Source organism: Lemur catta, chromosome 3 (genome assembly GCF_020740605.2).
Source record: "Lemur catta isolate mLemCat1 chromosome 3, mLemCat1.pri, whole genome shotgun sequence".
NCBI lineage: Eukaryota > Metazoa > Chordata > Mammalia > Primates > Lemuridae > Lemur > Lemur catta.
In genome coordinates this window covers 102,897,152-102,924,231 of record NC_059130.1, presented here as the reverse complement: position 1 = coordinate 102,924,231, position 27,080 = coordinate 102,897,152, and the positions used below count along the sequence as shown (strand labels likewise).

The window sequence follows — 27,080 nt, the reverse complement described above, 5'->3', positions numbered from 1 at the left end:
AAGATACGGATATTGGTTCTGAAAAGTTAACTGTGCCTCATCTTCCTTTAGAGGTTCTGATTCAGTAGGTTGGGGCCTGGCTCTCAAAACCCACATTCTTAACAGGTGGAAACACTGCCTTAAGGAAAGCACGGCCAAGGGGAAGGAACAGTGAGGCCAGCTGTCTCCTCTCCCCTTCCCCCAAGGATGCAGGGATTTCGCTGTACAGGCCAGGGCGTGCGGTTCTTTTCTTCACCCTCAGCCTGATTTCTAGCGCAGGGCCTGGTACACAGAGGCCGTGGTCAGCACATGCCGTTAGCAGCACACACGGCATCCCGTCCAGCCAGCTCCTCCCACCCACCCACACAGCAACGTCCATGCTGGTGCCTTTGCGCATACTGCCTTGGTCTGCAACGCCCGAAACCACCTCCTCTATTCAAGGCTTAGGTGTTACCTCCTCTGTCATCATTTTCTACTTCAGCATCCAAAAAATGCTTCGAAAGTGCTTTGTGAACCAAAGCTGTCCAAGGGCTATTCTGGACACTGGGTAGCTCCATCCAGAGATGTTTGCTGGAGGCTGGGAGAGTCTGAGTTCTGCCCCAGGTGTTCCAGATGCTGCTGGCCCAACAGTCGTCTCCCAAGTGGGAATGGGTGGTGGGGCTGAGAGTCTAAGTGGCTTCTGGATCCTCCCAATGCAAAGGACACTCATGTGGAAAGCAGAGCTGGTATCTGCGTTTCTCCCAGTGCGAACTGGGGTTAAGGGCACCCTCAAATGACCTGGCCCCAGCAAAGTGTGGAGAATATGCTGTCTAGTTAAGCACACTTCCCCAACCCAGGGACCCACCTCTCGCTGTATGGGTGGAAAGTAGCCATTTGGGCCTAGAGATAGGCACCCCTGGGAAAGAAAGGCACAAAAGAGATGATGGATTTTACAGATTTATTTTTAAAAAACAAAAAAGGTTAAAAAAGTCCTTCATTTCCAACCCTGGCTGGGGGTGTGGGTGGGGAATAGAACAAGCTGAGAAAGGTGCCCACCCCCTTTCGGCAAAGGACACCCCCAGGAGCCTGCAAAGGACAGGGCAAGTCAGAGGCAGGCCCTCGCCCTTCCTGCCCTGCCTTCTCCTCAGGCAGCTCCAACTGCTGCTAGCAAGTTTTATAGGCAAAGAAGTGTGGGAGCGGGAGGCCAAGAGCTGCCTTCGTCACGTCACATCACGGTCACACTAGCTGTTCTGTCCCCTCAGAGTTCACTGGGGCTTGCGGGGCAGCCCGGCAGGCGGACCAGGAGGCTGGCCTGGCTCCACCCCCGGGCTTTGCGGCCCAGCCCACCCGCAGCTTTCTTAATGCTGTTTGTGAGCCAGGAGGGCAGTCAGGGGAGCTTCACAGTGTGGGGCGGGGGCGTCAGAGACACCTTGACCAGTCTGATCTCCGTCTCTCTCTGATCTTGCCTCTCTGCACCGGGGCTGTCCTTCTTTGCTATTCCCCATCCTGAAACCGAGTGGAGTCCAGGACAAAGCACTAAGTGGCTGTTTGCTACAAAACACCTGGAGATGCCAGAGGATGGCCCTCGGCCTATCTGTCAGTCCAGGCTCCCACACAGTCATACAGTCATACACACAGCGTTAAGGCGTCTGTGCCAGCAGGCATGGCCCAACTGGGCCCAGCTTCTCTCTCTCCACCTGCAGAGGGGATGGGGAGAACCCCGGCTGCTGCGGAAGCAGGCTGAAAGGGGAGAAGCTGGCAACGGAAGAGTTAACCAGGCCTGGAGAAAGAGTGGGAGGAAGGAAGCCAAGGGCTTTCTAGGCCTCTATCCAGGCCTGCTGGCTGCCCTTGGAAGTAACCCAACCCAGGTTGGGGAGCCCTGACCATATACCCCCTGGAAAATGGGGGACAGAGAGAGGGGAAGAGAGCGGGGCTGGAGGATTGGGACTTTGGAGGAAGCCAGTGCTATCAATATTTACAAGCATAAAGCCCCATCTTCTGTGCCGCCTACCTCTCTGCCCCTCCCACAGAAATGAAAGGCCCCTGAGAGCCACGGAGGAGGTGCCCAGACCTCCTCACCAGCCACGCCCCTAGGGAGAGCCCCTTCCCTCCGACTGGCCCCATTTCTGGGCCCCTCAGGAATGTCTGTCTGGCTCTGCTCAGTCAGGAGGAGGAAGCCTGGGCCAGAATGCTGGCTGCCCCGGCCAGCCCTAGGAGTCCTTGAGCATGCTGATGCGAGCGTAGATCTTCAGGGCGGGCCCCAGCTTGATGTTCATGGCGCTCATCAGGTGGTCCTCCTTGAGCAGCAGCAGAGCTTGCCCGTCGATTTCCTGGGCACGGAATTCCTCTGCTATCTCTTGGCAGCCTGAGGGAGATACCACCAAAGACGGTATCAGCCAGAGCTGCCAGTATTTACTCCTGGCAGATACATTATCTTGTATAATCCTCATAACCATACCTTGAGGAAGGTATTGCTATTATTTTGCAGCTTGCAAGAAGCTAAGTGACTTAACTACCCATGGTAGCCTTGATCCATGCCTTCTTGTTCGTGCCCTTGTTCAGACCTCCCTCCATGAACTGGACTGACCGTGGTGACCACTAAGGTGTTGTGGAAGTGACAGCGTGTGATTTCCAAGGCTAGCTCATAAAGGGCCCAGCAGTTTTCATCTTGCTCTTTTGGATAATTTATTTGGAGGAAGTCAGCCACCACGTCATGAGGACACTCAAGCAGCCCTCTGGAGAGGCCCACATGGAAAGCAACGGAGGCCTCTTGCCAGTAGCTTGCCCACTTGCCGTGTGAGTGAGCCACCTTGGAAGTGGAGCCTCTGGCTCCAAACCTTCAGCCGAGTGCAGCCCTGGCTGACATCTTAACTGAGACCTCAGAGAGACCCCAAGCTGGAGCCACTGACGCACAGAGCCCTTGAGATAGTAAGTGATGACTGTTTAAAGCCTCTAAGCTCTGGACTAATTTGCATCACGGCAATGGGTAGCTGGTACCGGGAGAGGAGTGCAACCATAGAGCCACGCTGAGATGGGGGCGTGCGTCAGAACTGGCAGTGGGCAGGACAGACTTGGAGGGGAGCATTAGTGAGCGTTTAAGGTGTCTTGAGAGACCAAGCAGAAGTCTGACGGCCTTTGAGGAAGCTGCTGGGGAGGCCTAAAGCACAGAGAGGAAACTCTTAGTGGAGTTTTTGTAAAAGGAGATCCCTGTTACGAAATGGAAAATTTTGCAACACTGTTGTTGGTGATAACCCGGTAAGTTTAATGTACCTAATGGACTGAGTGGTCTAGCTAAGGAGATTTTCGGGCAGAATACTGAAGGTGTTGCTTGGCTTCTTACTGCTGCTCATAGTAAAATAAGAGGGGAGAGAAGGTGAAAAAAAAAAAATGTTTGACATAAAGGAGATAGGATTTAAAAATGCCCAGCCTCTCCAGATGGCAAATGATGCTAAAACTAAGAAATGGTTTCTAGGCAAAGATCAAATCCATGGCCAGATGAAACAGAGGGTGTGACTTAAATCTTTTGTTAAGACCTCAGAGAGATCCAATGCGATTCCTCAAAGAACTGTCAATCCAAAGGCTCCCCAAGGAATTTCCGGGCAGGCCTCATAGACCTTCTCTGTTCAACAGCAGAACTAAGAATCCTAAGGGTGCCTTCCCTCAGCTGCAGGAAAAGGCTAGAAAGCCAATGTACATAAAGGATTATCTTGAAGACAATTCTGCATGTGGTTTTCGTCTAATGGAATGGACCCCTAATAAGATTCACGGCCCACAAAGATTTTAAGAAATACATGAACTACTGATTTTAAGGGTCAGAGGTGATATAAAATAAAAAGCAGCAGGAAGGAGGCTGAGAAGACCACCATGCTGAAAACAGGCTACCTTTCAGAGAAAAGGAAGGATGACTCAGAGGGCAGAACCAGGAGTGAAAGAGAATCACTCTCAGGCTCAGAGTCCTAATCAAGGAAACACCAGTGTGTGCCCTACTAGATTTCAGAACTGATATGGATCTGTGACTCTTGTATGCTCCCTGTTCCTTCCCTTTTTGAATGAGCATGTCTACAGTGGTTATCCTGTGCCACCCCACTGTACACTGGGTTGTGGAGGGGGGCGAGCAGATAACCTGTCTTCAGATTGAGGGGAACCACACTTGAAGAGCTGGACCCGAGGAGCCTCATCCGCATCTGTGTTTGAGTTAGAATCATGATGGATGAGATGCTTTAGTGGCATGGGAGGCTCTTGGGGACTTTGGTAGGGGCTGAGGGTATTTTGTGTGAGGAAGGAACATGAATCCCTGGGGTTCATTGGAGAACTAGGGTAGCCTGTGTGTAATGGCTGCCAGTAATCCTTGCTCCCCAGTACTCATCCCCTGTGAGTCTCCTCACACAGCGAACGTGACTGACCCAGGTGACCACTAGGATACAGTGAAAATGCCAGCATGTGTCTTCTGAGGCTGGGTCGTAAAGGGCATGAAGGCTCTGCCTTGCTCTCCTGGATCACTACCTGTGGGGAAAGCCGCGGCCACGTGTGTCCTGAGAACACCTGACAGACTCTGGAGAGGCCCTTGTGGAGAGGAACTGAGGCCTGTTGCCGCCAGCCCCTACTTGTAGATCTCGTGAGTGAGGTACCTTGGAAAAGCATCCGACAGCCCCAGTGAGGCCTTCAGATCACCTCAGCTATCTCAGCTGCAACCTCATGAGAGACCCTGAGGCAGAACTGCCGAGCTAAGCCACTCCTGAATTCCTTATCCACAGCAACCGTGTGGTAACAAATTTGGGGGATGTAGCATTAGATAACTAACACGTTGTGTGAAGCGACAGAGCCAGGACTTGGGGCAGTTCTGGGTGACTCAGAAGTCTGTGCTGTTAACCACATTCCCCTCTGAGTAAGAGGCTCGTGGTCACATCAGTCCCTGAGCCGGTCAGTGCACGGTGCGACTGGCAGACAGTAGAGAAGGTCCAGGTCCCGCTGAAAGCACCTGAGTGGCGAGGCTCGCCTCCCCAGGTTCGCGTCTAGATTCCGGCCTCACAGCCTGCACGCCACCACACAGGGCTCGCCCCGCCGAATCGCAGACTTCCGTGTCTTCATGCCTCTGCTCACGTGCTCCCTCACACGGTCTCTCCCTCTCCCAGGGCACACTTGTCCACTGCCAATCAGCTTCCATTTTCTTAATTTTGATGTTCTCCTTGACAGATCTCCTACACTCCCACCTGACGCCCCTCCCAACCTGCCCCAGGAGACAAGGTTAATTACACTGTCATCTCTGCATTTCACACAGACCACTTACCATGCCAGAAAATATACTGAATCATAGCTGTGGAATTTTATTTTTTGAGATGGGGGTCTTGTTCTGTTGCCCAGGCTGGAGTGCAGTGGCTATTCACAGGCCTGATCATAGCTCACTGCAGCCTGGAACTCCTAGGCTCAAGCAATCCTCCCACTCAGCCTCCCAAGTATCTGGGACTATAGGCACGTGCCACCATGTCCTGCTAGCTATGAAATATTATTTTTGTTTGTGTTCTGCACTAGAATATAAGCCCTTACAGGCAGGTACCTCCTCTTATTCATCTCTGCACCCCAGTTCCTGGACCTGAGTCATTAACTGAACTACCTAATCCTCCTGGTGGGGGAGGTGAAATCTCTCACCCCGTTTCATTCCTTGCTATTCCAGGCAGGCATGGAACTTGCAAGGGCCTTACCTGGCAGAGAGCGGATGAATTCATAGACATCTTCCACGTTCCATTTGGTGGGCTCACTTGGCAGGAAGTGGTGTCCCATGCCCACCAGGTCCCGCATGTGCATGTCAGGGAGCTCCAGGTCCCGCTGGCCTTGTCGCCGGCGGGAGGTGGATGAGCTGGCTGAGATGGGTGACAGGGGTTCCTCATAGCTTGAGTTATCTGAGCAACGGCTGGAGTCTTCCTGGCTGTGTGTTAGCTGCAAGGCGGCAGTAACTGAAAGGGGTACGGTGCCTGTTGGCTGGGAGCAGAAAGAAACAGTTTTCTTCAGGAAACAAGCCATCTCTAGCTACAGTGCTGGGTACTGGCAAGTAGTTCTCCCTTTTCTACCTGGGTCACTACTGTGTATCTTTGAGTTCCTACATCAAGTATCATCTTCTGTGCTGTCCCCTCTCTGACCCCAGGCAGAGTTAGTTCCAGTACTGTCGCAGGTACCACGCTGTACTGTAATTATCTGATTACATGCCTATCTTTTCTTCTAGACGTAGGGTTTTAAATCAGGGCTCTGTGGGTTTCAGGGGGTGGTCTATGGACCACCTGAAATAACATGTAAAATTTCTTTTGTATGTACATTTTGGGCCATAGGAGGCCCAAATTATTTCATTATTCTGCATCATTCTTCAGGAGGTTTAAGATAAAAATAACAAAAACAAGCAAAATACACATACGGTTATGAAACATCACAGTAGGCTGTGAGCTTCTTCAGGGCAGGGCTGTGTCCTTAGAGCCTCAGTGCCTAACAGAGTTCCTGGCATGTGGCTGATGCTAAAGTTATGTAATGACTGAATATTCACGTTTTTGGCAGGGACCGTCAAGAATTCACTGCTCTAGTATTCAAGGAGGCAAAAAGGTGGCAGGTAAAGGGTGTAGGCTGCCTTCTCACCTGGCCTCCATGTCAGACAGGAGGTAACCTGAGCAGCCTAGGAGAGACTCCATTTCCATGTCCCCAGAAGTCAAGGATGGAGGCAAACCGGAAGGTGAGGGGTGACACTGGGACAAGGCGGTGAAGGTACCTCATAAGCACCCAGGGATCTAAATGAAGGGACCTACTAAGGGACATGGGGAAGGCTTGATTTGACCGATCTATGAGAAATGAGAACACAATAGAGCGCACTGAAATCACGCTGGAAGGGAACGTGAGTGTCTAGGGTCGTGTATGAAGGGCAGCTGGTGGGAACTCGTGGGAATGGAGCCTTGGGCTCTGCCACCATCTCACCTGCTTCTTGGTATCCTTGGTAAGCGTGGGCAGACTGGCTTTGCTGGCCCGACGGCGGTTGTGGGTTGTGGCTCCTGCCTTCTGCAGCTTGCTCCGGTCTGAGTGGAAAAGTCCCACTCGTTTGGTGCATCCCACGTTGTACCTGCCAGAGACGAGGGAACTGGGGAGTCAGAGCAGTCGTGGGGCTTATGGGCCTTAGGCAGAATGAGAGCAGCCACGCTGTCTGGCAAAATCAGAGTCCGTCTATTGGTTCAACTCCTAACTCTACCAGTTGCCACTAGCTGTGTGACTCTGGCCAAGTCACTTGAGCACTGAGAGCCTCCGTTTCCTTATCTGGAGTTGGGGGTGATACCACTCACTTTCGAAGACTAGGCGCACATGACGTTAGAGTATGATCTGTTCGACACAACAACTTGGATCATGGTAAGAACTCACAGCCTCATATTCTACTGTAAATATCACCCGTGCCAGGAAACTACTGTCCACCGTCCTGCTGGAGAGCAGCTTGGCAAAGCCTGTCAGAGGCGCCTGGGCTATCTCCAGCACAGCCCGAGGGGGAGAGGGCCGAGGACAGCTGAACTCCAGCTTGGCGTGCACAGCACCTCTGCCTGGCACCTAGAGATTTCTTCTCTTTTGGGGGCTCAGGGCTTCAAGGTTAGCTGCCTCTTCCCCCTTGGTACAGAGACCACCGAGGGCCTTATAGTCAGGTGAGTTTAAATCTCCAAGTCTGTGACTCAAGTTAGGCACAACTTCTTTGTGCCTTAGTTTCCTAACCTGTGTAAAGAGGACAATAGTAATACCTGTCTTGTGGAGTTATTCTGAAGATGAGATGATGCCTATCAATTGACTAGCACAGTGCCCTGCACACAGCAGGTTCTCAATAAATGACGGTGGTTTTTATTATAACCATTGGTATTCTAAGCCAGGTGAAAGCTCTCAAAGGGAACGCCGTGGTGAGCGCCACAGTTCTGGACAAGGCTTCCCGTGGAGGGCTACCCCAGGGCGGTGGGAGCTGCTGAGAGTAGGAAAGGGGACCGGGTGCCAGTGGGGCCCAGGAGGGCCGGCCAAGCCAAAGCGCTGCTTCCTTTCCTGGGACTCTGCTGCCCTCTCTCCGTCTGCTCTTAGGGGTTCTGGTTTCTCATGCGTGGTGGATCAGGGATGTAATCCCGATTCCACGCGGGTCAAGGAAACAGGAAGCTGGATAAGCCACAGCTGTGGCCTCGCAGGTGGACTGTTACTGGAAGGAGGGTACAAAGGCGCAATGCTGAGGAAATGGAACGGGCTGGGCATGGCAGCAGGGCTGAGGTCACTCACCTCTTTGCACAAGCCATGGAACAGAAGCGCTTGGAACGCTTGAACTTGTAGGCAAAGTCCACCCGGCCACAGAGCTCACACTTGAGTTTGAGGGGAGTACCCTCCTCTTTGGATTCTGAAAAGTGTGGAAACAGGAAAAGTGTGGAGAATGAGAAATTCCTGCAGGACTGCAGACAGCCCCACCACAGACCTCCCTGCTCCATCCTGCCTCTTCCTCCAGTTCCCACAGCTGTGAAACACAGCAGCAGTCTAGCTTGGAAAATGTCAAATTGTTCTCATCACTGTTTTTGGAAGGGCTATGCTTCCCCCCCATAAGTACCCAAGTGTCTGGTGATGCCCCTTGTATAGCTGACATTTTTCTCTTCCAAGTGCTACAAGCCTGAGGGAAAACACAGGTGGGGAAGAATCAGCACCTTCTTATGACAGTGGAAGAGGGCAGGAGGCTTGCGGGAAACGCCCTGGGTGCTGGGATCATGCCATCCCACCTCGTTCCATCTAGCTGGTGGCTGAGCTGGGTGACAGAACCCAGAGGCCTACACTGCCGTGACTGCACAGCCCTGCTAGTCAGTGGTTCCCATGGAAAATGCAGCTCTTGCCCGGCTGCTGCCGTGCCTCTGAGCTGACCCTGGTCCCACGCACAGGCTTCCGAGGCAGTAATGAAGGGCATGACTCGCCTAGCAGGCTGTACACTCACTCCGGCAACTTGCCAATGATTCCCAGGGAGAATCAACTCTTGGCATCCTGTGGGTGGCTGGAGTGGGGTTGGAGAAGCAGGGGACAAATGGTTCCCCTGATTTCTCCCATCTCTGTTTTCTAGGAAGAGAGGCCGTGGCCATTGGGAGAAATATTTACATACCCCTGGCTCAGAGTTCCTCTATGGACATCAAGAAACGAAGCAGGCAAGGCCTGCCTTTCCAGCCCAGCTGGAAGGCCGTAAGATCGAGGGTCTGAGATGCCTACCTTGCAGATAGGGCTCTTCCATCTCCGAGTCAGTGGTGGTTGTGTGCTCCTGCTGTGGAAGTTTCTCAGGCAAGAACCCCTGTGCATACTTCTTCTTGAGATTCCCCACCAGCAGGGACGAGCGTCCCACCTAGAGGACAGGTAATATGGAGGCCGTGAGGGTCAGGTGGAGATGCTTCCTTGTCATCCAGCCTTATCACAATTACATATATAAAGTATCCAGGTGCAGATGCTAGCCCTGCTTAAACCTTCCCCCAGGTCATCATCCACATGTGCCCTGCAAGGCCTTATTTTGCTGTTTAGCTCACGAGGCAAGATGCTAATGGGCAACAAAGTACAGAAATGGCTTCAGGCCAGGACCAATGGATCATTGCTCAGGAGTCTAAGGGCAGAGATCAGGTTTGCCACAGCTCCAGATCAAGTGCCAAGACTCAGTGCTCACATGGTGCAGGCAGGGACAGAGCTGAGTCTGTGTGTGAAAATATCCATATGAGAGAGAGACCTAGCACCCGTTTTTGATTTCTTACTGTTGTCTACCTTACCACTGCCCCACCCAAGCCCGAGGTACAGGCAGCTGTGGAGGCGAGCAGGAATACATGGACCCTGGGCCACACAGCCCTCTGTGGTCGTCAGGATCCCAGAACGGCTGTTCATGCTTTTGGCTCTGCCTTTGTTGCCTTGGTTCAGGCAGTCTGGTGGCTACATCACATGGTGTCCGGCTCTAGGGCAATGCGAGCAGTGCTATTCAATCTGCCTCCACCCTGTGAGCTCAGCTGGTTTCTAGTGTTACTCCAGGAGGCCAAGGGCAGCACCCAGTCTAATGAGGAAAAGGATGTAACAGAGCTACTTATGGCGAAGGTGCTCCAGGTAGATTTCTTTGCCATTGGCTTTGGACAACCTCCAGAGGGAAAGAGGACAAAAACCTTTTTGTCTTTTGGTTTTTAAGAACTGTTCACCCATTTCAGTTAATCAAGCTCAGAGTCTTCTGCTGACTAATCACACCATTCATGGATCCAAAGAATGAGCAAAAGGCAGATGGTATCCCAGAAGATGGTACGTGTCCAACAGCCAGATGCTTTTCATCAGGAGAGAGGCTAGTGTGCACCTGGCTCTAGGCTGCTCCACACCTCCAGAGCAGTACCACCTGTCCTCCAAGTCACACCACTCCAAATCAGCTCTGGGGCTTTTGTTCTAATAACCCATCTTTGTGATTCTTTTACATTTCCCTTTGTTCTTATGCTTTAATTGGAGGCGCTTGCTTATACCCTTGCTGAATGCCTCTCAATCTCATTCACTCCCCTTTCCAGGCCTCCAGAAGAAAAGCCTCAGGTTGTGACCCTACTCCCCCATCTTAATTTACCACATATGTATCTTGAGAATTCTGTTCTATGCAGGTTCCTGTTGTTTTCTAACTGGCCGAAGTTTTGCCATTCAGAGGTTCTGGCATTCAAAACTCAATGAGGTCTAACTTCCCAAAGTCCATCTTCCCTCACCAAATACCCCACAGTGAACTCTCTTTTAACCAAGGTGTCCCACATCACCAGGCAGGGACATGGCTGAGTCTGTGTGTGGAGACTCTAACCAAGGGGTCTTGCCATTCTGGATCACTGACCCCGCTTCTGGACCATGGAAAGATACTCAATCCTAGAAAGAAATGGCTCTGACATTCTTTGGGGGAGGAAATTAGCAAGGAAGAGCAAATTGTTCACATTTTTAGAAATTTTACATGGAAATGTAAAAATATTCTAATACACATCCAAAATATACTTAAAAAAAAAAAAAGAGGGGAAAAGAAGTAGTCCGTACCGGGAAAGGCTCCGCCCCCTCCTGGATCACAAACCCTTCGATAACATGCGTCAGGATTTGGGGTTTCACAATGGCCTGTGGTGGTTTATTCTCACCATTCTGGGGGGCAGTGCCGGCGATGCTGGAGGCAGAGTTTCCGTTCCCTGAGGTCATGCCGGGGCTGCTGAGGTCGGTCAGTGCATGAACAATGCCCTGCCCTGTCTCTGCATGAGGGAGAGTAGGAAGACAAAGCAGGGGAGATCAGAACCGGAGTCCAGGCCCGGAGGGGGACACTGAGGACTCACTGTGCCTGGCTTTTTCCATGAAGCCAAACGACAATGCAAACCAAGCAGTGCCCTCCCTCAATGACCCATTTAAAAGTGGTGCAGATGCAGTGGACCACCAAGGTGAGTATAATCAGTTCTGCAACAATGCAGCTAATCAGCTAGCAGTGTTTCTTAATTTCCCAACAGTGCTAAAAACAGTTTAACCAGGTTAAACGGACAAGAATTCTGTCCTGGAGGAGGTAAGACCTTCATTGATACTGATTTGGACAAATAAGGTGACATTCAGTTTGAGGGAGAAAATTAAGTATTCAAGGTGACATCTAAAATCAGGATATGAAGCTGAACTACATATAGGGCTTAGAGTGTGAGACAGTTTGGGGTAAGAGGTTAAATGAACCTTCTATGTGGTGCCGTGGAGGAAGACTAGATTTTAAGAGCCCTGTGAAATGTCAAAGCACTGAGCCTCAGAAATTGAGGCCAAGGGAATTTGGGGGTTGAACCTCAAGTGCACACTGTCATGCAGATCTGATTTCAAAGACTGGTTATTTGGGAGTCACTGCCTTAAGATAAGCATATATTCTATTTCTCCACCAAGGAAGCCGCTAGGCAGAGCTGAGATTTTCTATGCTGTTTCTCCAGGCCCAGTGCTCTCAACCAGGCCTCTTGCCCAGTTCTCAGCTCTAGACCAAATCTGATCCTCACCAAATCACAGACCCCTCCCTCCATCTTTCTGTGGACAGCCTTTCCTGGGTTCTCCTCCATGGGCCTGCTGGCCTTCCTCTAAAAGACCTAACAGTGTTCCACAAAGTGTGATGAGGTGCTGATACACAACCACACCATGGTAGACTTCCTCTCTTCCACTTCAGACAGCATCTCTCATAAACTGCCTTATGCGGTAGGGGTGCAAGACTTCGTCTCCTCACTGTGTAACTCACTCCCCGCCCCCTTCCCAGGGCTGTTCTCCGCCACCACCAACTGCCCAGTGAGCTGAGGTTGCCTTTGACACAGAACTTCCTAAAAAAAAAATATAAAGAAAAGGCCATTCTTTATTGCAACAAGCCTATAAGTATAGCCCAGTGTAGGGGTGTGTGTGTGTGTGTGTGTGTGTGTGTGTGTGTGTGTGTGTGTGTGTGTGAGAGAGAGAGAGAGAGAGAGAGAGAAAGAGAGAGAGAGAGAGAGGGAGAAATAATTGTTTTTAAAGTATGTCAGTACATTTGTTACTTAAGTAATTTTTATAGAAAACTTTATATGAAGATGCTCTTATTTCACGTTAAAGATTCAAAATCCCAGCACAGAATAGGAATTCATAGTGCCTAACTATATACATGGAGAAATAAAAATACACACATTTTAGGAAAGGTTTATAACTGGGTCACAATGGATCCTGATCCCCTCAAGCTCATTTTCTTACTAGTAGTCCTAATGCTCAATAAACCAGGATAAATTTTTTTTTAATGAAAAAGAGTTGGCTATGACACATGTCTTCAGTACTCAGTCCATAATGCAACTATATAATAAACTTCAGAGCTGAGCAAGACATGGGACTGATGAGGTTTTGGAGTTTTTTTTTTTTAAACTAATTTTTGTTTGAAACAGTCACCAGCAAGTTAGAAAATTTCTATATGTCTATATTCATTTGAAAAAAAATGTTTAAAACAGCTTTGGCTTTTCTATAGAGATGGAGAAATTCCCCCTCTTTTGGAATCAGTCTTTCTAGATCGTAAAGGTGTTTGTGAACTGAAAAAAAAAAAAAAAATCTATGAAAAAGTAGAACTGAGTTAATGACACAATCAAATTAAGTTTCTCTGCTTTTAACTTTAAAATATTAAGTCTGTGTTCACATAATTATATTTTTCTCTGATTTTATTTTTTAATATTTTAAATATGCAAAGAAACAAATATATATTATTTAAAATGATGAATAAATGTTGTTATAATACAAAGCTTACTATGAAAGCTAAAATTTTATTTTTAGATGATGGCTATTTCCTCCTAATCAGAGCCTAGTAAAATATTCTCTGATGAATCTAATAAACTGTAGATTATAGAATCACAGGATTGGAAAGTCTGGTTCAATCTCTTACCAATGCTTGAACATTCCCTCTAATACCTTCACCCAGTGAATTTCTGGCATTTGTTTGAATACGCCTAGTGACAAAAGAACTCACTACCCCTCAGGTAGTTTGTTCCCACCTTGGACAGCTCATTAGTTCTTCCTTATAATGAGCCAAATATCTGTCTTCCTGTTAATTTCTACCCAGTTATCCTGGTTCTGTTCCTTAAGCCCACAGAGAACAAGGCCAATTGGATTTGTATTCTAAGCAAAAACACAGGCTTAGAGACTGGTCTCTACTACTGAGTGAACCATGGGCAAGTCACTGTCCCTTTCCGCGCCTCAGTTCGTTGGATACTACTACATACCTTAGGTGTTGCTGTGAAGATTAAATGAGACCGTGAATAGCAATGCAGTGCTAGGTTAGGAAGAAATGCTCAAGAGATGCTCCTAGTATCATGAAGGATGTCTTTCAGGATACCAAATATATTTTCTCAAGGCCAAACCCCCCCTGCTCTTTCAACTATTTCTTTTATTATTATTATTTTTAGAGATGGGGTCTTGCTCTATTGCATAGGTTGGAGTGCAGTGGCGCTATCATAGCTCACTGGAACCTTGATCTCCTGGACTCTCAAGGTGATCCTCCTTCCTCAGCCTCCTGAGTAGCTGGGACTACAGGTGTGTACCAACACACCTGGCTAATTTTTTAATTTTTTTGTAGAGACAGGGTCTCGCTATGTTGCCCAGGCTGGTCTCAAACTCCCGGCCTCAAGCAATCCTCCTACCTCGGCCTCAAGCAATCCTCCTACCTCGGCCTCCCAAAGTGCTGGGATTATAGACGTGAGCCAGTTTGCCCAGCCCTTTTAACTATTCTTATACAAAAAGGTCGCAAGTTAACCTTCTTCCTAGGTCCTGTTTGGTTACATCTTTTAAGGTCAGGTACCCAGTCAATACTAAGCATAATCTAAGAGATATGGTTAGTAAGATTTTTGGTTTCTTTGTGTTTGTTTTACACATGGTCACATCCTAGCCTGAGAGCACTGGTGGAGGTAAATGAGTGACTCCCTCATTTCAGTTTAATCAATTCCTCCATGGAATTAATCCACTCTTCTCTAAATTCTGGGAGCACTCTCACCTCCAACCTTTCACTGATATTCCTCACAAAGCAGCTTCTGATATCTTGTCTCCTTTTATGGGATCTCTCTGTCCTTGCTCAGCTTCTCTCCCCGTCCCTCCTTCCTGTCTCTCAGATGGGTGCCAGTTCTGTACACTGCACGACAGTGGACTAGCTCTTGAGGTCAGATTCTTTCCTCATGCCAAATACACTAGTAAACAGCTAAGTCACCAGCTTAGAGCAGTGCTCCTCAACCTTTTTGGCACCAGGGACCGGTTTCATGGAAGACAATTTTTCCACAAACTGGAGGTGGGGGCTGGTTTCAGGATGATTCAAGCACATTACATTTATTGTGCAGTCAAACCTCTCTGCTAATGATAATCTGTATTTGCAGCCGCTCCCCAGTGCGATCATCACCACGTCACCTCCACCCCAGATCATCAGGCATTAGAGTCTCATGACGAGCGTGCAAGCTAGATCCCTCTATGTGCAGTTAACACTAGAGTTTGTGCTCCTGTGAGAATCTCATGCTGCCACTGATCTGACAGGAGGCAGAGCTTATGCAGTGAGGCAAGCGATGGGGAGCGGCTGTATATACAGATGAAGCTTCACTTGCTGGCTTGCCACTCACCTCCTGCTGTGCAGCCTGGTTCCTAACAGGCCACGGACTGGTACCAGTCTGCAGCCCAGGGGGTTGGGGACCACAGGCTTAGAGGATACAGAGTCAGTGCTTAACTCTGGGAAGCAAAGACTTTTTGGAATCTGAGTTTTTAAAAAAGAAGATATTATTAAGATAGAGAACAAACTAAAAAACTCTTTCACCACAACTTTGGAAACTATCACCCCCCATTATAACCCTGGGGAAGATTATAGGAGAGAGAGAATCCAAGAGACAGAATGGAGAGTGTTTCATGAATATACAAAGGTTTGCAGCCCTTTTGCTTTGCAGTCACCTTGGAAGCCAAGAGCTCATCATCTGCTTTAGTAACAATGGAGTTTGGGCTATTTCTGGAATAACCAAACACAATCTCACCCTCTGCCAAGCTCAGCGCTCTGAGATTAATGTAATCTGCTTCCCGCTCTCCCAGACTGCTTTGCGGGGCTGCTTGGGGGAAAGCAGCTTAATGGTGAAACTTGCAGAAACCTGCCCTGCTGGCCCTGAGGCCAGATAAAAGAAACAAAGAAATACTCTATCTTCCTTACTCCATTCTCTAGGCCAGGCCGAGGCCGGCTGTTCAGTGCTGTGAGGATTCCCACAGGTCTCAAGTGCCTGTATACAGCCAGGAACCTGAAACTGAAAGGTGGAGGCAGGACACCTTGGGCAGGAGAGGCTGGGGAGGGGAGCAAAGCCAGGCTTCAGTGGGGGAAGGGGGAAGGCAGACTCTTGACTTCAGTTGAAGCTGACCACAAAGGGCCAAGTATGCAGGTCAGAATGAACAGAGCAGCATGTTCTGGGAAGTCTTACATAAAATATGTCTCAATCCCTAGGCCGCTTTTCTTACTCACAGCCCTGGCAGAAAATCCCCCCCTTATAGGGGCAGGATAGAATAGGAAGAACTACCCAGTGGCCCTTCTCTCTGTTCCTGTTTGTGAAATTATCTGCTTTGGCGTTGGTCATCTCTGCTAAGCGAGCAGGTTTTTCTAGGCAAGGGACCTCTAGATTTTGAGGGGCTAACTCAATGTCCAAGATATGACAGATGCTTAATGTCCGTTAAACTGGAAAGGACGGAACCCATGGTCTGTCTTCATTGTCCTCAAAAGAGTACAGGTCTCCCTAGTACCAAAACAAGCAGCTGGGCACCAGCTGAGATTTGCAAATTACTTTCTGAAACTATGATGATTTGAGAGCAGCTAGGCTAGAACCTGCCTATAGGAGTGGCACTTCTGGGTACCTGGCTATAAGAAAGAACAAGAGCTATTCTTTGGTCTACTTCTTCCTGTTACAGCGAGGATTCCCTCAGCAGAAGGGAGGTACAGCTTTAAGTCTATCCCTAAAGATAGGAGTTGAACCCCCGTATCCAGACCTGTGGATTCTCCGTAACCCCTGAAACATTTATGCAGGATCCAAGCACTTGGCAAGGCAGGGGTGACCTCTAGAGGCAGAGGCAAGGAGGCTCCTGGAAAAAGGGCCCCAACCTCAAGACCGGTTGGTAGGTAGGTGTCCAGAGAGGGTGAGCTCTCCAGCCTGCTAAAGACAGAGGGGCAGGCTGGTCTCAGCTATGCCAAATCTGGCTGCTTCAGAACCAGTTCTGATATTCAGTTATATTGGAATATGGTTTAGTATACGCTGAGTATCTCTTATCTGACATGCTTGAGACCAGAAGTGTTTCAGATTTCAGATTTTTCAGATTTTAGAATATTTGAATTATATGCTCACTGGTTGAACATACCAAATCCACAAATTTAAACTGTTCCAATAAGCACTTCTGTGAGCATCAAGTTGGTGCTCAAAAATTTTCAGATTTTGGATTTTAGATGCTCAACCTGTACTCATCTGCAGTGGGTATTTTGGATGACCCAGCACTTGTTCTGTCTGCCACTGCAGCCTTGAAGGCTCGGCTTCAGAGGAAAAGGAGACCAAGCAGGGCTTCTTCTACCCCTCAGCTTGGTCAATGCCTGATTTCCACTTTCTCTGTCATGAGGAGGGAGTACGTATTTTAATTTAAAAGACTTTTAACTACTCCTGCTTGGCTGGAGTAGTTAGTAGCAGTAAGAAAGAGCTAATGAAATGGCTAAAGAATTTAAGGAAGCATAAAACAGCAACTTAAAGTACTGTAAAAAAAAATTAAGGAAGCAGAGAAGGTGATAACATAGATGATTTTCTTGCAGTAAATTCTGTCAACAAATGGCAAAACAAGGTCACATATAAAATACAGAGCACTCGCCAAGCCCCTGGCACTGAAGTCATGCTCATTGTGTGTCAGCTTAGCAGGCCCAGCCATGTGGCCAGGGTGGGGACAGCAGGGTTCCTAAGGAACTGCTTGCTCTAGGGAGAGCCTGAGTGCAACACCTGCAGAGTGAGGCCCAGTGAAACCATATCCAGGACACAGAGAGCAGCAGACGCAGCCCGTAGCTGGGCCAAGCAGCAGGCTGTATTACAGCACGGGAAGCTGAGTGCAGAATACCCAGTCCTTGTGGAAAGATCTGGGGAACACTCTCTACAGTCTCTTTAATTATATTTGGGCCCCAAAGAAATTAGTGCCACTCTGAAAGTGCAGGAAGCAAGATATTTCATTAGCAACAATTTGTTGACAATTTGTTTCCTACCCAGGGGAGGGAGAGAGGGGAGGGGGCAGGTAGAAGAAGACAGGCAGGCTCCAGGTCTATCCCGGGACCCTGGCAGAGTCCATCAATTAAAGAGGTTCATTTGGTTAACAACCTTCTTTAAAATGCAAGTCTGTCTCTACAGTCATTCACACCTTACAGTGAATCACTGGACGAAGATAAGCAGATTGCTTTCCTCCCAACTCAGGGACAGAGGTATGGTGGGAGGGGGTGGGAAGTGATTGTTTGGATCACCCAGCGCTGCACCACAGAGGATTAGAGTTAGAAAGGCCCTGACTCTAACATCTTAATTTCCCAGTGGAAACAACTTGGCCCCGGGAGTGAGGTGACTTAGGCAAGGTCACAAAGGGCGGGCAGTGGCAGAAGCCAGTGCTTTAGACTTCCCTGGGTGGGCTGCGTTTTATTAGCCATGGATGGCATGAGGGCACTTGGGAAAAGAGCACAGAACATGTAAACTCCGCTCTGAGACATACTGAAGCAGAGGCCAGACATCGCACGAGGGCCGGAGCATTTGGGTTGAGAGGGCAGGATGATTTAGATGAATGGTTACCAGACTGGGATTCCTGTACTACTAAGGAAGGGATCTCGGAACAAAGTTAGTCAGGATCCACAAGCTAGATTCAGGATTTCAAGAAGCTGGAAGGAAACAGCACATATACCTGCAATAGGGCAAAATGTGCTATTATTAATACCATGTTTCCCAAATTCTAAAATGCTATCAGTTGTTAAGATGACCCATTTCCCCCACAAGTGTTTTTACACTCAATTTACATTGATTACACATGCATCTCAAGTGCATACTGTACGTGTTACAAGTGTGCACTTTAGAACTGTCATGAGTGAATGCCATTTATTTGGAAGATGGCATCTTCTATAAAACACGCACAAAAGGAGCTCTTGGTGGTGGGAAAATTGTAGGCCCCTTCCCACCCTGGGTCCTCTGCGTACCAGAGGTGGGAGGAACCAATGCCAAATGTTTGTAGCTTTTCAACTCTGCTAAGGGGCAGAGCTGTCAGGCAGGCAAGGCCTCCCTCCCTGCCTGGAGGACACACAGCAGGCTGTGGCTCCCTCACAGGATTTGCCATCACTGCCGTGCCCCTCAGCTCTGCAAACAAGGGCAGTCTGCTCTGAAAAGCCTCTCTCAGAGACAGGGGAAGGCACAGCAGTGACAGGAGGATCCCTTTGGGGCTCTGCTGAGGGTCACAGGAAGGTGTGGCCCCGGGTCCACACCCAGGTTCTCTGCAGGGGAGCCAGCCAGAGGAATTGAAATACAGGCTGAGTCAGGGGAACAAGCGCCCACTGCAGAATGCCCTTGTTGGGTCTGGGTTAGAAGGACTGGAGAGGAGTCAGACTTCCTGGATCTTAAGCATCTAGGCTGACCAGCTCCTGGTAAGGCATCTGGTAGGGAGGCGGATCCTCCCTTACTGGCAGCCATTACCATACAGCTGACTTTCACGCTGTCTCTCAGGACACAGGCAAAGAGAGCAAGCCTTCTGACTCACCCACAATCCCCAGCTGAAGTGTACATAAGCTGAATTGTAAACAGCTGAATGTTTTCCAAGCTGTCACCCCCAGCTATGAGGGAAGGAATCGATGGAGCGGACAGCCGCCCTCCCCCATGCAGTTCGGGACAACGGGAGCAATGGGGGATTTCCAGACAGCTGCTTGAACTGCTTCCCAGCCCACGCCGAGGCTGCCACAGGGGCCCCGGGTCAAACTCAGCAGCAGCACCTGCAGGACCACAGGGTGGCTTCCAACAGGCCAGCGCACCAGGGAACAATAGCTAACCCTGACTGCAGGGAGTCAAGGGAGAGTTTTCAAAGAGTTGCACTTAACACTGGTGATAGAGGCCAGAACGATGGTAACCATTGCCAAGGTCCAGGGCTCCCAGACAGTCTTACATCACAGTGCTCTGTCAGATGCCATGATGTCAAAAGGCAGGATGTCTAGAGCTACAGGAGAGGTCACACAGTAGATATGGGGGTCACAGGGAGGAAAGGAAGAATGGCAGAGGGGAAAGAGCACTGGCTCTGGGGGTCAGACCTGGACTCATATTCTGGTTCCATCTTTGATTATCTGTGTGGCTTCAAGCACTGAGTACCTGCTTTGAGTCTTAGTTTCTCCATCTGTAAAAACAAGGATCACACTGCCTGCCTCTCTTGTGAGGTTACAGTAAATACTAGAGTTTGTATGTGTTACATACCTGGATTGAACACATGTAGAAGCTGTGACACATGGAAGTTACAACTATGAGATCAGAAGACCGTAAGCTTAAATCCTATCTTGTAATGCCAGGCAAGTTACTCTAGCCTCAGTTTCCCCATCTATGAAATGGGGTTCTTTATCTGTCTTACATGGCTATGGTGAGGATTAAGTAAGACAATGCAGGTAGAACACAGTGGAATAGGCTTGGCTGGGCCACAGGAGTGCCAACAGCACTGAGACCTGAGAGATGATTAGGAAATCACCCTAATCTTACTCTTTCACTAAGCCTGGCCTCTTACAGCCTTAGAGCAGAGCTGTTCTTCCCTTGGCCCAAACTGAGGGATTGTTCGGGTTCCTTAAGTGCCTTGGTCTACTCAGGGTGTCCTGTCCTTGCCCTCTTGAGGTCAGGCTTCAGGCAGAAATGTTACCTCTGCTGTGAATGCAACATAACAGAAATGCTTCTGCCCTGTAGGGCAAACCAAAGTCTCAATTCATTGTCATTGGCTATTAACCCAAAGGACAAGAAAACAAACACCAGAATTCCTTTCTAGATAGTTCTTTTATAAAGAGTCCCAGAGGGCATCAAGTAGACAGTGCAGAAGAATGCCAGAAAGCAGAAAAGGGGCTAACTCTGAGGCAAATAAAAGGAAGCACCATTTTACCTAGAAAATAGTAAATTTATGGAAGTTACAATGCCAGGAGGTGATTTAGCCTGTGAAAAGAAATCAGTTTAAAAGTCTAAACTCATAGAAAATGAATTGCTACCAGTTTACAAAAGAAATCTAGAAATGTTTAGTAAATTCCCTAATTATTTTCAGGTTGATAACAAGGAAAGACAACCATGTTCCCCAATATGATAACTTATTTATTTTTTTGGTTACCAACTTCAGGATCACTAATACTTTTAGACAAATGGTGGGGATGGTGGTGGAGACCAAGTGGCGAGTGCTAAGCCTCAGTTGTCTTGTCTCTATAATGGAATAAACAGTATATATCTTGTAAATCAATCCTACAGATAATTTCTGCTCCTGGAAAACATGACCCCCTTCCTTCTTGTAACCATTGTTTAAGTTTTCAGTCACCCTACTTTACCACAGTCAACTGATAGAATAGATTACTACTTATTACTGGAGAACTAAAAATGTGCATTTAATCAAATTTTTTTTAAAAAAGTATTTGCTTCACATAATTTTGTTTTAACTTAAAGTGTCATTGCTTTGACTGTTTAAAAATGTCTCAATATAGCTGTGTGGCTTTCAGGCCACATATGGATGGTTTCAAATATACTAAAGATATCAGTAACTAAGGATAATTATACAGTATTTGAGACATAATAGCCATGCAACTAGAGCTTTAAAAATAACTCACAGCAGTCACGGACTTTCATTTTCTTGCCAACAGTTCCAATATTCAGTATCAAGCCTTGTCCTCCTAATCTACTGGAAAGCTGGTTATGACGTGGCATCTAATAGTCATCTCTGCTTAACAGAAATATGATAATAATGTCCACTGCTGAAGAGAAAAATCATCCAAGAAACAGACATTTGCTTATGCTTTAAAAAAAGTCATAATAGCAAACTGGGACTCTTTTCAACATCTGGATTCATCTTAGAACACTGGCAATCTGTATTTAACAGCAGTCATTTCTTTAGCAGATGTAGAAAGAAATGTTCTCTTCTTTTGGACATCTAAACTAAAATATCACTTGGAAACTGAAAGAATAGGAAAGCACATCCTTTTTTACCGACCATAAATAATTTGGAAGTGGAAGGAAAAAAAAACTACAAAGTTTTCTATGCTGGCCTAGAAGGTCTTATAATAAATCCCATAATGACTGAAATTATGTGCCATGTTTTACTATAATTTTATCTTCAAAAATGAGTAATTTTTAATTGTGTAATTCTTGATGAACTATAAAGCAGCCCATTTCTTGACCATGTCAATTACATTCTACTTTTGTTATTGATGGGGAAAAAAGTCCAGAATTTGTAAGAAAGTCGTCTTAGATAAACAAATGGTTGATTGTATTCCTAACAACTCCCAAAATATCCATGTTGTAAAGTAGAATTAAAGACGGTGTGCCTCTGAATATCTTCACAGACATCAAATCAGCGTTCTGATGTAGCTATTAATTCAAAATGAAAAATTTTAAATAAGTCAATGTTTAATAAAATGAAACCTCCATCTATTTGAGGTGTGCATAAGTAATCAGTTATCTTAAATAGACAACCTTTTTTTAAACAGAAAACATATTCAAAAAGAATTTTAACTGGTGACTCACACTGTAGTTTAAACCATGCCATAAAAACATTTAGAACATAAATCCATATATGTTCAGATTTCTACCTTGAGGGGCAGTCCAGCTTGGGGTTCCACCAAACAAGGTGCTAAATCACTCAAAAGAGCCATTTCTGTCATTGGCACAAAGGCCCCATCAGGGTGGATTACACAAGGCAGTCAGTCCTCACCCTGCGCCTCCATGGGGTGGGAGTGGGGTGAGGTGGAAGGGGTGGGCAGGCTCAGACATGAGACTTCATTTCAGGACAGTCTCCTGAGGGGTACACAAAAGCCTCTCTCTATAACTACTTTTGTGAGATTTCACCGAGCCATAGAAAATCATCTTCATCTTCCAGTTGCAAAATGGCACAAAATATAGGGAATGAAAGAGAAACTATTATTTACGAAGATTCCTTATTCTCATTTCCCTACTCTCATCTCTATTAGGTATCTTTTCAGAAGAGAATCTTTTTGTAGGTGGGACCAAATCTGTCTGGAGATTAAATATTGAACAGCTGAGAGAACTTTAATATAAATTTAGATTGACTCAAGATGAGGGAAAAAACCCTTGGTAAATATCATACTAACATGGAGCAGTATTCACCAGAACTGGAACCACTAATCTATTCCCTAGTTTTTTTTCCAAGTTTAATTTTATTGTGGCTTGCTGATCCATGCTAGTGAAGGAAGGACTCTGATAGGTGGGTGAACTTTACTCAGCACATGGTTACTGAATGCCTAGCATGAGGCCCACAGCCAAAGCGAGACAGACTTACAGAAGAGTCATTTTAAGGCAGTCAAGTAATCCTCCTTATATATTCAAAACAGAAAAAAATAGAGATAAAAAGCCATTCATGAGCACACTGGTAGAGGTTCCTAATTCTGAGATAGTAATCATTTTATGTGTGTGTTTCCTTAAATAAAAAAACCTAGGGAGGGGACAACCTATGTAAGAACATGCAAGGCCAGAGGCAAGAAGAGTTCAATTTTAGAAGATCTCTATCCCTTTATTCCTCTTCTCTTATTTATCCCCTCACCCTTTGAAAGATCAGAACCAAGGGATCCAAAGTATCTGAGACAGGAAATGAGTAACTCAGGAAAAAGGATGTGGTCTGAAAAAGAGTGGATTCTGGGGCTGAGCCAGAGCAAGTAACAGGCAGAGCTGGGGGCAGGGGTCTTGGCGATGACAGGAAGAGAAATCTCAGGGTCAATCAGCTTAGATGAGAAGTCAATGACAGAGGAGATAAGTCTGCAGAGGCAAAAACAACACCTTTGTAAGAGGTTATCCCTCCCTGAAGGATGCAGAGAATGCAGAGAAACAATGACTGAAGAGACTACAGGAAGGAGAATCATTACTGAGACAGAAGGAAAAGGGGCTGGAGTTTCCTCTTTACTTTGAGAGAAGTGGAAATAATATATATGGAGTGTACTTGACAAAGGTAAATTAAAAATTAACCCAGGAACTGGAAGAGAAGTGGAAAGGGCTGAGAGGTTCATCATGCGTATGTGATGAAACACCAACACTTACTAAGCACCTATGTGCCACGTCAAGAAAAGAACAGTTGAGGAGGTGAAGGGGGTGAAAACAAGAGAGATTGCTCATGAAAATGCAGTTGGACAACTGAGAAACCAACTCAAGAACAATAGAAGAGTAGGCTAAGAAATTACCCACTTTCTCAAGATTAAGGCTAGAGAAAAAAGGCATCTATTCTTCCTTGTATACATGGATGCGGCTAGAAACAGATCTTGGGTGGGCTGAGAGGCAGAGTTCGGGTGATGAAGAGTGCCTGGAAAGGGCAGGTGCCAAAAGAGCACCACTCCCCATCTGCCAGACCCTCTGCAGAACAAGCCTGCCCTTGTGAGTGAGCCAAGCCAGAAGCCATGGTTCCCGCCTTGCAGGGGCTGGAACTTAGGTGCAGAAATCACCAGCGAAAAACACTATTTATCAGCTGATTCAAAAGTGTGAATATTCCCAAACACAGATCCAGATGTTGGGGACTATGTGTTAAAATCACTTCTGTATTCTCCAGTGTTTAGGGCAGTACTGTACATAAAGCAGAAAGCTAATAAAGGTGTGTTAAGTCTAACCAAATGAAACCAAAACTACTTAGCTGTGCTGGTATCTTAAGATTCAAGACAGAATCTCTTGCTCTATAACCAACATAATAAGGTACCTTCTTTCTATTCTAGAGTCAAAATCATGTGAAGCCCCCCATCCCTTGTGACCTAAATCTACACTCTAATCAACAGGCTCTGCCACAGGTCTGTTTTGTCCTGTACTAGAATAAAAAATGTGGTGGAGGGGGCTGAAATACAAGAACAAGAAGGAATTTCCTTGCCTCATTAGCCTGTAACGTTCATGCTGACCTAGAAATCCCGGCAGTTCCAACATTTGGGTTGACTCAGGAGGGGAAGAAAAATCCCAGGTGAATGATAATTGGATTACCCAGTCATGCCCAAGAGCCAAATGGCTGGAAAAGGCCAGGTCAGTAGGGTCGAGTACAGTTAAACTGACATTATTTTCTAAAACAAAAATCAAGACACTAGGGCTGATAAACAATGGGATGAAATAGTTTAAATTGGGGCTGTCCTAGAAAAATTGGGGACATTTGATGGATTTAGGTCGGTAGCTTATTTCACAAGGGACTCTCTGGGCTCAATATGCTAATGGAGAGGGGATTAAAGATCAAAGACGGGAGATATCTGAAGGGAAAGCTGTCATTGATTTGTAAAGGAAGGAAAAAGAAAGGAGTATGCTCTGCAGACAGCACAGGAAAGTAAATATTTCAAGTATGTAGTAGGAAGGAAAGTGAAGTTGATCAAAACTGAAAGTATGTTAGTGAAATCTGTCCAGGTATCAAAGGCCGGGTGAGAGTGGAAAGCTGAAGGTTGGGCGGGTGGGGGTACCACTGGCACAAACTGGTATCCAAAACCACAGGAGTCCAGGGGCTAGATCAGATTGTAGCTTCACCGCTGGTTTGCAAACTGACAAATTATTTCCCTCTCTGTGGATTTCAATTTAAATAGAGGATCTCACAAATCTTGATTTTAATGTAAAGAGGCAACAAATATAGTATACCTTCATTTGGCACAGGAAGGAGAGAAAAGGCTCTTCTAAAAATGGAAGAGAGGACAGAACAGCTTGTCCCTTTCCATCCAATTAAAAACCTCGTGAGACTGAACTAGATTAAAAACAAAACTGTCCAGCGAAGCCGCAGGCGCCTACCAAGATAGGTAGTCCACCACCGATAAAGCACAGCAGATGCCAGCAGTCTTGCCCCTAAACGGACCGTCCATCTCGGGGAAATCGCCCTCCCGGGGAGGACGGCGACGTGTTAGGGCGGGGGTGTGCGGGGACTCAGAGCAGGACGAGGACACACGGAAGCGTGCGGCACGCCGAGGTTGACACAACGGCTTCCACAGGGTGCGGGGCGGGCAGGGTCCCCAGGCGGGGGAGGCAGAGGAGCAGGGCGCCTCCCAGGCGCCGAGAGGGCGAGAGCCGCGGCTGGCACGGCCTGGCAGCCGAGTAGGCCCGGGCCGCGAGGGGCACCGGAGGGCGGTGCCCGGTTTCCAGTGCGACCAGCGCGGCCCCGGGGCCCCCTCCTGGCGAGAACCCCTCCCCCGCCCCGGCACTGACCTGTCCAGGGCCCGGCTGGGCCTGGCCGGGCGGGGCCTACGCAGCCCCTCGGCCGGGCGCCGCCTCGCGCGGGGTCCCGGGCCCGGGCGGGCCGCCTCCTCTCCGCCGGGAGCCTCCGAGCCGGGGCCCGGGGCTGCCGCGGCGCATCCGACCGCACCGGCCTGGCCGGCGTCAACAAAGGCGGCGGGGGCGCGAGGCCGGGGCGGGGGCGCGGGCGGCGGCCGGGATTGCGCGCGCGCGTCGGGCGCTAGAGGGCTGCAGCCGCCGCGGAGACAATGCGGCGCGTCCGGGACGGCTCCCGCGGCCGCCTCCGCCGGGGGCGGGGCGCGGGCCGGGGCGGGGCCGGCGCGGGGCGGGGCGGCGCGGGGCGGGGCCGGCGCGGACGCGGGCCTCGCGCTTCCTTTGTGCGCCGCGCCCCGCCCCGCGGCCTCCGGAAGGCGCGTTAGGGACCCGGGTTTCGGTTTGGGCAGGCGAGCGGCGCGCCGCGAGGACTGTTGCCCTAGCCCCAGCGAAAGTGCCCCGTGGCGGGCTGGACTGTGATTCCCGCCCGCACAGTTCACTCCCTGTGGGGCCTTGGAGGCGATCATGGCAATAATAGCGACCACCGTTACTGAGTGCTCAATGTGTGCCAAGCCCTGCGAGCCCACTCTCTCTCCCTTATTGTCCACAATAACCCTGCCGTAGTCATTATCCTCCCCACTGGGAACCGAGGAACAGAGGCGAAGTAATGACCGGAGTGACCCAGTCAAACCTCCATAAACAGCTTTGGGCTTACTGTGAAGGTTAACTGAGGAAGTAGATACAAATCGCCTGCAGTGCCTGGCACACAGTTGGAGCCCAATAAATGTTGGTTGTTCCCAAAACGCACTGGTTTAACCTGAGTCGCCCTAATGAAGCATATCCATTCAGTTAACATGCTAGGAGCTGTGGGAGTACAAAAGACGTCCAGTGAGGCGCACAATTCTCACCCCGGGAGCTTTACGCAGCAGAGAGCTGTTGGATGGACGACAAATTTCTCTCTCAATTCTTGACGTCTCTCTATTCTCAGCGTTCCTGCACGTTCTTGCCTTCCTTAGCCTTCATATTCGTTTTCTCTTTCCTCTCCCTGCCTTTCTCCCCTTAGGCCTCAGCTCATTTTCTTTGTGCCCACGTTTTACATTTATTTTATATTCCCTGGATGTTTACTTCTCTTCCTTTCTCTTTTCCCCATTTCCTTTCTTTCCCTTTTACTATTTTTCAAATTTTCAAATCCTT

General features: G+C 48.2%; 1 protein-coding gene across 10 annotated transcripts in view; it reads right to left on the bottom strand.

The window, feature by feature from the left end:
• Nucleotides 1-902: 902 nt before the first annotated feature.
• Nucleotides 903-27,080, bottom strand: part of PHC2 (polyhomeotic homolog 2) — a 103,491-nt gene continuing 77,313 nt past the window's right edge. For 9 of the 10 annotated variants that reach the window (XM_045548323.1, XM_045548327.1, XM_045548329.1 and 6 more), the window contains 6 exons: nt 10,990-11,192; nt 9,184-9,313; nt 8,224-8,338; nt 6,910-7,051; nt 5,658-5,934; nt 903-2,323 (listed from right to left, as the gene is read on the bottom strand). In XM_045548323.1, coding sequence (XP_045404279.1) covers nt 2,169-2,323; nt 5,658-5,934; nt 6,910-7,051; nt 8,224-8,338; nt 9,184-9,313; nt 10,990-11,192 — 1,022 coding nt within the window. In that variant the 3' untranslated portion in view covers nt 903-2,168. Of the gene's footprint in view, nt 2,324-5,657; nt 5,935-6,909; nt 7,052-8,223; nt 8,339-9,183; nt 9,314-10,989; nt 11,193-25,826; nt 26,073-27,080 lie in introns of those variants that run through there. The other variant, XM_045548330.1, reaches the window with a different exon arrangement.